This window comes from Leopardus geoffroyi, chromosome A1 (genome assembly GCF_018350155.1).
Source record: "Leopardus geoffroyi isolate Oge1 chromosome A1, O.geoffroyi_Oge1_pat1.0, whole genome shotgun sequence".
NCBI lineage: Eukaryota > Metazoa > Chordata > Mammalia > Carnivora > Felidae > Leopardus > Leopardus geoffroyi.
In genome coordinates this window covers 114,412,412-114,422,966 of record NC_059326.1, presented here as the reverse complement: position 1 = coordinate 114,422,966, position 10,555 = coordinate 114,412,412, and the positions used below count along the sequence as shown (strand labels likewise).

Sequence of the window (10,555 nt, the reverse complement as noted above, 5' to 3'; positions counted from 1 at the left end):
TTTAATTTTAAAATTTTTTTCCCATTTTACAAGTTCTGTTTTAATGAATTTGTTAAATTTGGAATTCAAACAATGTGAATATGTTTATTTAATATAACTTTGTGTGTGCATAGAAACCATATAAGTAAAAAAGCAATGAGATTACATAGGTGATTATATTACAAAAGGGAAGAAAATAACTAGTACCTGTATATTGCATTCTGGATACAGTTCCAGGTATGTGGTAAAGCTTAAAAGAGACCTATTTCTCCAGCAGCTGACCCGCCTCAGAGCAACGACTGCTCTCTCCTTCCCCACAGCCTTAGTATTTTTTGCCAAAGGGCCCGGATTTGAGTAAAGGGGAGCGCCGTGAGCGCAGGATCCGTGCATAAGGGCTACAGTCTGTTGAGCTTTGGCAGGTGGGTGTTCTGGGAAGTAAGTTTCGAAGAAATGGTTTCTTCCCTGGGGGCTGTTGGTTTGGTTGCTGGTTTTCCTGGTTGGCACCAAGGCGTTTTTTGGTAGAAGCCTGGCCTTGGAGTTTTAGTACAGTATGATACTGCTCTGCGATGCATGCTGCCTTCTTCCGAAGGTCCAGTTTCACTAGCATCATGTTATTCTGCAGTTCAGCCAGGGTCTGATCCTAGAAAGATGAATAAAGTTACAGAAAACCTTTCTGTCTGGTGTATTATAGAAACAAAAGGGTAAGGTACTCACCATCTGTTATTAACAACTGTTTTTAAAAAGATTAATTCTTTAAGTTAGAGCTTTCAATGGAATAGGGGGTATTTTCCTTAAGACCCCAACAAATAGCACTGAAGAGGAAGACATTTTTTCCCATGAGGTGGCATGAACTCGAATAAGTTTACTTAACCTCCAAGAGCGTCAGTGCCTAGGTATCAAATCAAGATACACAGCTCCTTTTTATTTTTTATTTTTTAGTTTATTTACTTATTTTTGCTAATCTCTATACCCACTTGGGGTGCCTGGGCGGCTCAGTCCGTTAAGGGTTCAACTTCGTGTCAGGTCATGATCTCAGTTTGTGGGTTTGAGGCCTACATTGGGCTCTGTGCTGCCAGCTCAGAGCCTGGATCCTGCTTCAAATTCTGTGTCTCCCTCTCTTTTGCCCCTCCCCTGCTTGCATTCTGTCTCTCTCTCAGAAAAATAAACATTAAAAACTTTTTTTTTTAATTAAAAGAATAAACTAAACTTATGACCTCGAGATCAAGAGTCTCATGCTCTACTGCCTGAGCCAGCCAGGCACCCCTTAAAGTCTACACATTTTGGATGAAATACAATACTATTTATTTTCATCAGGTTGTTACAACAGAGAAAACACCTATAAATTACATAGCATAGTGCCTTGTACTTAGTGAATGGTTATTTTTATTTTGCAAAGAAAACAAACTCTCCTTATTCTAAAATCAGCCCCCAAATGTCTGCCTTTCTCATCTGCTTCTCATTCTTTTTTCTCACATATACTCTGGGGTGGGCTGATGTGAGAGAAGGAAATATATAGGGTGCCCTTACCTGTTTGATTAAGATGTCATCACAAGTGGTCAAGGCTTGGCGAAGTTTTCCTGCCCCAGTGCTGTGGCAACAGGCTCTTTCTGCTGACTGGAGAGACTCACCAAGTTTCTGAAGCTCTGTCCGCAGCAGTCTTATATTCTGAAAAAAAACGAGTAGGAACCACACTGGCCAAGACCAACCAGGATAATGATCTGGAGGCACTCAACAGCCATTTGAGAGACGTAAAATTAGAAAGGCTAGTCAGTTAAATGAAGTAGCCACTCTCCAGGACAGCACAAAAACCCCCTGGTCCTCATGTAAATCAGACTGGAAAGGAAATTGCTTTATGTAAGATCCTTGGTAACAGAGAAAGGTATCAATTACCTTCTGTCCCTCCTCTAATTTCTTGTCCACATCAGTGGTGAAGGGCTTGGCTGATGGTGGTGGTTCTAACATTTTCTGATACTTCTGTAGTTCTGAGAGAAGGAAAAAAGAAACTTCAAAATGTGCGCTTTCTAGCCTTCGACTTCCCTCTTAACTGAGTTAACAGTAGCTTGCAACAAATACAGAAAGTGAGGCAATGTGCAATCTAGAGTGAGAGGTTAGGGAGATACAGGTCCAAGTTGATGAAAGTATTTTGGAGTTGGAGTCAGAAGGCCCAAGTTTGAAAACCAGTTCTCTGAACCACTCTCATGCTTTGTGACCTCTCACCTTCAGTGGTGGAACGTAGCTCTGCTCTGCACTGTTCCAGTTTAGCTTTAACCTCCTGGAGCTGCTGGCTGGAGGCAGAAGCCGCCAACCTTTGTGACCGCCGAAGGGACAATTCAGACCCTGGTTGTTGATGGGCTATTGGCTGCTGTCTGGCTTCCTGCAAAAGAGCTTCTAGCTCTTCTATTTTCTCATCCCGCTCCTAAGAGGGAAGCAGAGAACACAATTCCATCCACAGTCAGACAAATCCTACAGGAACAGATGGCCAAATGGTGAATAAAACCTTCCCTGACACTTAATGCCTGTTAGCACTTATACCATTTTCTAGGCCAAACAAATCCTTAATCAATTCATAGACTGACACATATATAGTACCAAAGACACTAGAAAAAACTTGAGTTACATATTCCTGCTGTACCAGCATTTATAAAATCTTATTTATCTCAGGCAACCCAGTGATGGAAATCAGTAGCTGGCTGGGGCTGGTTCAGGACAACTCACCTGAAGCTCTTCTTGGTAAAAACTTGTCAGTGACTCCTTGAGGATCTTTAGTTTCTCTTCATACATTTCCTCTAACAGTTCCTTTTGGGTATCCAAATGTTCACTTTCAGAGGAGAAAAATGGGTAAAGAAGATGTGGTATCCATACACACACATGCATGCACACACTCACACACACAATATTCCTCAGCTATACAGAATGAAATCTTGCCGTTTACAGTGATATGGATGGACAGAGAAAAGTCTTCGGTTAAGCAAAATCAGATGGGTACCTGAGTGGCTCAGTTGGTTGAGCATCTGACTATGGCTCAGGTTGTGATCTCACTTTGTGCATTTGAGCCCTGCAATGGGCTCTGCACTGTTGGTGTGGAGCCTGCTTGGGATTTTTGCTCTCTCCTCTCTCTGACCCTCCCCACTCATGTTTTCTCTCTCAAAATAAATAGAAAGACAAAATACCCTATGATTTCACTTATATGTGAAATCTAAAAACAAATGAACTTAAAAATACTATTAAACTTAAAATTATTTATTTTTAAATTTAAGACTTTATTCCAGTCTTGTCACTTAAAAAAGTTTTTTTTAACATTTATTTATTATTGAGAGACAGAGAGTGAACAGGGGAGGGGCAGAGAGAGAGGGAGACACACTATCAGAAGCAGGCTCCAGGCTCTGAGCTGTCAGCACAGAGCCCGATGTGGGGCTCGAACCCACAAACTACAAGATCATGACCTGAGCAGAAGTTGGACGCTTAACTGACTGAGCCACCCAGGTGCCCCCAGTCTCATCATTTTTTTTGTTGTTTTGTTTTCTTGGAGAGCACAAACCAGTGAGGGGAGCAGAGGAAAGGAAGTGGGCTCTGCGCTGACAGCCTGACGGAAGCAAGCTGATGTGGGGCTCGAACTCACGAACCATGAGATCGTGACCTGAGCTAAAGTCAGACGCTCAACCGAGCCACTCAGATGCCCCTTTCTTAAATTTATTTTTGAGAGAGAGAGATGGTGCAGGTGACTGAGGGGCAGAGAGAGAATCCTACACAGGCTCCACACTGTCAGCATGAGGCCTAAAGCAAGGCTCGAGCTCACCCCATGCAGGTCTCAACTTTAAAACAAAAAACAGACTTTTAAATACAGGGAACAAACTGGAGGGCAGGGGGGTAGGGGAAATGGGTAAAATAGGTAAAAGCAATTCAAAGGTACAAACTTCCAGTTATAAAATAAATAAGTCACAGAGATGAAAAGTAAAACAGGGAATACGCTCAATAATATTATAATAATGTATGGTTGACCAATGGGGACTACACTTTCTTTTTTTTGAGACAGAGAGAGAAAGCATGGATGCATGAGTGGGGGACAGAGAGAGAGAGGGAGAGAGAGAGGGAGAGAGAGAGAATCTCAACCAAGCTCTGCGCTGGAACTCACAAACTGTCAGATCATAACCTGAGCCAAAATCAAAAGTCATATGCTTACCCAACTGAGCTACCCAGGTGCCCTAGATGGTGACTACTATTGTGGTGAGCACTGAATAATGTACAGAAGTGTCAAATCCCTAGGTTGTACATGTGAAACTAATATAACATTGTGTGTCATTTATATTTCAATAAAACATTTTTTTAAAAAAAGAGAAGATAAGTGAGTGAAGATTCTGAGAAGCAAGCTTGGGAGACAGATCTTGAGGCACAAGATCTATGATAGTTTCTATTTCCCACCCTCTGGTCCTATTGACAGACCAAGAGGAGTCACTCAGCTGGTACCTGCACCACTGTTCCCGCTGCTGCATCTGCTCCACCATCTCATTGCAAATTTCATCACGAAGCTGAATCTCCAGCTGCAACTTTTCTTGCCGTTCTTTACAGAGCAGTGCTTTCATGGCTTCTACCACTTGTAGGAGCTCCTAGGAGAAACACAGAGGCGATCAGATGGAAGGCAGCATGGAAAATACATGGCCATAAAGCTGCTACACCAAAGCTTTTTTGCATTCTCACCTCCTTGCCATACATGGAAATGTCAGCTCCATTTTCAGTGTCCTCATCAAGGCCTGGATCTGTCTTAACTCCTGTCTCTAAGCTGGGAGATGCCCGTAGACTGTGTTCCTTGATGAATGAATGTAGCAATGGGAATCCCAGTTGCACAGGTGGAGCATGCACAAGCTAGGGGTGGGGTGGGAAATCAACTGAATTCATAACTAGTCCCTAGCAGATTCCTTAAATAAAGGTACCAGCCCAAAGTGAGCACAACCATCACACCTACAACTTCTTACCTGGCTGGCAATGGCTGAGAACTTGGCCACATGAAGGGTCTCATCATAGGTAGATGCACAGGGATTCACATTGACAATCATGCAGGAGCGGCCTCGGCCTGTGAAGAAGCCTTGGAACACTCGAGTCAACTTGCTGTCACGAAAGGGAACCAGGTTCTGCTTTGACCTAGCAGGGAGAACAGAGCTTTGAGCAGAATTTCAGCCTCTGGTGTAACCCAGCACCATCCCCAGTGGTGACCAGGAAGTCTCTCAGCAAACTGTAGTGCTCCAGATCATCCTAGCGCATGGCTTGTAATCAGAAGCTCACCGATTCTGCTGGTTTTGGCGCAGGGCAGCAATACAGCGGCCCAGGGTGTGCAAAGAAGTATTAATGTTTCCTGCTTCCTTCAGCCGCTCACCACTCTTCTGATCTTTGCAGCGTTCTGAGCCAGCCAGATCACAGAGTGACAACCTTGAAGAATGGACAGGATCTGACATAAGGACCCCACATGTTATGAGCTTTCCAGCCCTTCATATTGTTCTGGGGAGGAGACGACCCACCAAGAATCTCTGTACTCAAGGAAGCAGAGCAAGACTCTAACAGAAGTAATTCCTCTGAGGCCCTCCCTTATCCCCTATTTCTATTACCACTTATGACCAAGAAGTCCAAATTTCTTTCTTTTTTTAATTTTTTTTAATGTTTATTTACTTTTGAGAGACCAAGAGAGACAGAGCACAAGCGGGGGTTGGGGCAGAGAGAGGGAGACACAGAATCTGAAGCAGGCTCCAGTCTCTGAGCTGTCAGCACAGAGCCCGATGTGGGGCTCGAACTCACTAGCAGTGAGATCATGACCTGAGCAGAAGTCGGTCCCTCAACCGACTGAGCCACCCAGGCGCCCCTCTTTTTTTTTTTTTTTTTTTTTTTTTAAAGATTTATTGGGGCGCCTGGGTAGCTCAGTCGGTTGAGTGGCCGACTTCGGCTCAGATCATGATCTCATGGTCTGTGAGTTCGAGCCCCGCGTCGGGCTCTGTGCTGACAGATCAGAGCCTGGAGCCTGTTTCAGATTCTGTGTCTCCCTCTCTCTGACCCTCCCCCGTTCATGCTCTGTCTCTCTCTGTCTCAAAAATAAATAAACGTTAAAAAAAAATTTAAAAAAAAATAAAAATAAAAATAAAGATTTATTTAATTTTGAGACAGAGATCACAAGAGGGGGAAGGGCAGAGAGAGAGGGAGACATAGGATCCAAAGGAGTCTCTGGGCTGATAGCAGCAAGCCCAATATGGGGCTCAAACTCATAAACTGTGAGATTACGACCTGAGCCGAAGTCAGATGCTCAACGAACTGAGCCACCCAGGCGCTCCAAAGCCCAAATTTCTAAACGGAAAAACTTACTCGCTGATCTTGGGGATGATATCCCCTTCCCCTTGAAGGTGCAGGATCCGGATTGAGAAGATGCTGTGACTGGAAATCAAGAAAAAAAAAGAAGTTACTGTATATCTTCCGTGACTATGTAGAGGACCAATGTTTCCTAGAACACAGTGAAAAGCTGACTCTCACAACCCATTCACCTGCGGCTAGAGTTCTGGTTCAGATGGGTACTGGCAAAGCTCTGGTTTTTACGACCCACTTTGAGCAGCTTCCAGGCCTCCTCAGCATCCTGAACATGAATCCAATTGAGATCTAAAGCAAAGAAGAGAGAGGAATACATAAGATGGGAGCACCTAACTTTTCCTGGTTTCTCCCAAGTCCCCTTTCAGGGTTGTCCCCTGCCTCCCACTTTCCCATACCTTTCACATAGGGATTGCCATTCTGATCCTCACATAGCCGCAGAGTCTGCCTCTTGCGCTGCTGGCTAGGCGGTTCTAACAGGTCATAAAGCAGTTCGTTGTAGATCTCAAAGAAGGAGATCCAGATGGAGAAGCGGATGTCTGCAGGGACACTCACAGGGGCAGTGTCTGGCTGTGCCCAACGGTGACTCATTTCTGGGGAAGAAGCCAACGTACGGGGTATCAACCCTAGAGTAGTCCATCTCCCCTATGGTCTGCAGTGGCCTTAGAAGGAGCAACTTGGGTTGCAACCTCTGGTCTTTACCCCTGGCAGCTGTTGGGAGCAAGGGAGTGGGTTTCTACTGTTACTTGGCACAAAGCTCAATCATGGTACATACCATCCAGTTGGCTACTGCTTGTCATTTGACTGATGGAGGAGAGCCCAGCAATGCCACTGTCAAAGCTGCTACTGGTACCCATCCGTCCTTCAATGTAGACACTCCTCTTCAAGGAGGTCGACAGCTCCTCCTGGAGGGGCGCAGGAAAAAGATAAGCACAAAACTTTCCAGAGATTTATCCTCTTATCCCCACCTCTGTGAACATCAACACTTCACCTCTTGGAGGCCTCCATTTAGCAGGGCCAGTTTCTTTATCTCCTCCTGTCGAATCTGCTTACTGTCTAGCCAGATGACCTCATTGGAGAATATGGGCTTCAGATCAGGTGTTGCATGAAGTTGGCCTTGGAGGCTATTGAAGATCAGAGCCAGGGACCGGGGTAGGATTCCCCCATCCTTGATGGTACCTGGAAGCATGCGAAAAATGGATAGCTAAGTGCTATCCCCCAATTCAAAGCATCAAAAGGCAAAGAAAACACCATTACAGGCCAATCAGCAATTCTGTGAGGCCTACTAACTCACCTTGAATTGTGTGGGTTTTCCCTGAGTTGGTGACTCCGTATGTATAGATGAGCCAGTTCTGCCCTTTGAGTACATCCTTTACCATCTCTTTGACAGTCAGGTTGAAGAAAGATGCCTGTCCCACTTCTGGCCCGAAGATCTAGAGATAGACCCAATTTCTCAGACGCCCATCCCTCATCTGTGTAGAGGCAGAAGCATCCCTTCCTGGGTGACTGCCTCTGGACACTACTTAAGCAACTTCTTCCTACAGTGCTGCCAGCTGCTCTACAAACATTAAAGATTAAAACCACTCTCTTCCAGTGCATCTTTCATCCAAATCAACAAATACGTAAGGAATGCTAGCCACTAAGTCTGATGCTGCAAACACAATGGGGTAACACAATGATCACAAGTGTGGGCTTTGGGGATGGGTAGCTCTAGGTGCAAGTCCCAACTCTACCACTGACTAGCTACATGGCTTCCACAACATAACCTTCACTGAGCTATAATATCCTTATCAGGAAAATAGGGACAATAATAATAATAATAGAAATGTTGGGAATTAGTGCACATAAAGTACTTGATGCACTGGTTAGCACATAACAAGAGTCCCCAAAATTGTAGACATGCATATATAAGGAACTCAGAGTCAAGTAAAAAGCTTCCCTTTAAAGAGAGAATAAAGCTGCCTCTACATGTTGGTCCCTTGCTCATAAACCAGTACCTCCATACCTGGGAAAAGGTGAATCTATGTGTGGCTTGTCCAATTCCCCGCTCACTGCTCTTTTGGGCAAAGGAGTCCTTAGGTGCCTGTAGAACAAGGGTCTCCACATTCTCAATACGGACACAATCCTGAGAAGGGGGAAGAAAACAGTTGTCACAGAAGGAAATAATCCTGGGAACCCCTTCTGTTCTGCATCATTCCATCTTGAATCCTCCCTCCTCAGAAACTCACCTGATCTTCCTGTCGTTCCAACTCTGAAGGTAACAAGGGCCTGACCCTCAGGTATACTTTCACCTTCTCTGTACTATCCTCAGATGGAACCTGTGGTAGAATTCCAGGCTGGAATCAGTAGTTACTTCCAAACAGATGGGCAAACATAGAGTAGTTCCAGAGAATCATGCTAACACTACCTCCATTTCACCTCAAATGTCTCTGTACAGCTACTCTATAGTTCTATAATCATTTCAATCCACATGTGTTTTTTCACTACTTCATCACCCTTCACTATCTTTAGTATCTTGGAAACCTGGCTTGCCACAATGACATTCTGAATGAGAACTGGTTAACTGGTATGAAAATCAGCATGTGGTATTTTGGCAAAACACAACAGGTAAGCACCCTGGAAGCAGACACACCTAAATTTCAGTCCTAATTCCATCACTTAGAACAATGACACCTTGAACAAGTTCTTTAGACTCTCTGCCTCTTTTTCCTGATCTGTAGAATGGGGTTAATAATAGAACCCACCTCATTCATTCAACAGATATTTAGAGATCTGCCTACTATGGCCCCCAAACTTTAATAGGCACTGGTAGTCTGGAGTCAGGGACTTTCTTAAGGCTCCTACTCTCATGAAACTTTCTCTATAAAAGAGGAGACTTATCAGTAGAAGTGATCTCAACCAGAGCCACTTTCCTGCCAAGGGACATTGAGGTATGTCAGGGTAAATTCCTTGGTTGTCACAAGTGGGAAGGAGCTAGTGACATCTAGTGGGTAGAGGCCAGGTATGATGCTAAACGTCTTCCAAGGTACAAGACAGCCCCCTGTAACAAATTATCTGGCCACAAATGTCACTAATGCTGCAGCTGAGAAACCCCAGTTTAGCAGAAAGCCTCCATAAATGGAAGCTACAGTTGATATTAAAACCTTACTTAATGGGCAGTATGCTCTTGTGTAAATTAACACATCTAGGCATCACAGTGAAGAAGAGAGAACTATTAGCCTTCTCTCACAGGATTAAGTGAGTATGCACTTGAGAATGTTTCATTTGTACAATGTAAATAATGTTTCTTCCTATGGACACACAAATTTACATTTTTTACTTGTCATGATCTTAATTTGGAATTCATCTCCCAGACCCTCAGGATTATTGGTCTTTGCCCTGAAACTAATTCTGTATGGACAACTAGTAGGCTGAAGATATCACTTTCTGCTGCCAAGCCACTGTCCGACTCCTTTACCTGCTGCTTATCCTCCAGGGAGGTGGAGATGACAGAACAGTCTGTTATCAGGTCCTTGCGTACCACAGACCCTAAATCTGCAGCTGTGGACTCAAACATGGGGGAGACTACAATTTCCTCATCTGACAGCAAGCCGGCTGGCGGAGAAAGGATCCCTTGCGACATGACAGCAGGGGCAGCTTAGGTCTACAAAGAGACAAGAGTGGGTAGGGAGGAGAACCTTAAAGGACACAAGGGGCTGCAAATTCTAGCTAAGAAACAATTTTCTTGCCCCAGGACACCTTCCTCTCGCTGCTTGAATTCCTACTCCCTTCTTCCTTCAAATGCCAGGAGAGAAGAAGGGGATGAGACGGGTTAATTATGTAATCCAGTCTTAGGCATTTCCGACCGCCATGAGGAATGAACAAATACCTCACTCCAAAAGCAAAATCCCCACTTTAATTAGGGTGCCTCACCCACCGGTGTAGAGAAGGTGGTATAATTAGCTTTAGGCTTCTTCTCGAAGCCCGCCCCCAGGCCCAAAGGCAGGACAGACGTATAAAGAAAAAAAGGGATGGCGGCAGCTTCGCTTTCTGAAAACCTATCCCGGGAGGGCAAGAACTCGTACAGCCGTTGGACTCCAGGAGACCCGCAAACTCACCAAAGACGCGACACTCGCTCCTCCTCCGGTACCGGCTCACTCACACCCCGCAGCCGAACCTAGACTTTTACAGTCTGAGAGCACAACTCCACCCACGAGGTGCACCTTTGTTACTGATACAATGTTTTAAATTACGCGCT

General features: G+C 44.7%; 1 protein-coding gene across 3 annotated transcripts; it reads right to left on the bottom strand.

Annotated features, from left to right (window-relative positions):
* Positions 1-71: 71 nt before the first annotated feature.
* Positions 72-10,548, bottom strand: KIF20A (kinesin family member 20A). Of its 3 annotated transcripts, none has more exons than XM_045490241.1 (19): positions 10,416-10,548; positions 9,776-9,961; positions 8,547-8,636; positions 8,324-8,443; positions 7,613-7,751; positions 7,310-7,497; positions 7,094-7,223; positions 6,717-6,911; positions 6,498-6,609; positions 6,322-6,390; positions 5,257-5,400; positions 4,950-5,115; positions 4,675-4,839; positions 4,444-4,583; positions 2,695-2,797; positions 2,197-2,395; positions 1,870-1,961; positions 1,507-1,644; positions 72-619 (listed from the first exon to the last, which is right to left on the bottom strand). In XM_045490241.1, exons 2-19 carry the CDS (start codon positions 9,938-9,940, stop codon positions 302-304), a joined length of 2,673 nt encoding a protein of 890 aa, XP_045346197.1. In that variant the 5' UTR covers positions 9,941-9,961; positions 10,416-10,548; the 3' UTR covers positions 72-301. The 3 variants fall into 3 exon arrangements, with proteins under 3 accessions (XP_045346197.1, XP_045346205.1, XP_045346214.1); XM_045490249.1 differs by having other exon boundaries at positions 4,675-4,782; XM_045490258.1 differs by lacking the exon at positions 9,776-9,961 and having other exon boundaries at positions 10,416-10,540.
* Positions 10,549-10,555: the final 7 nt, after the last annotated feature.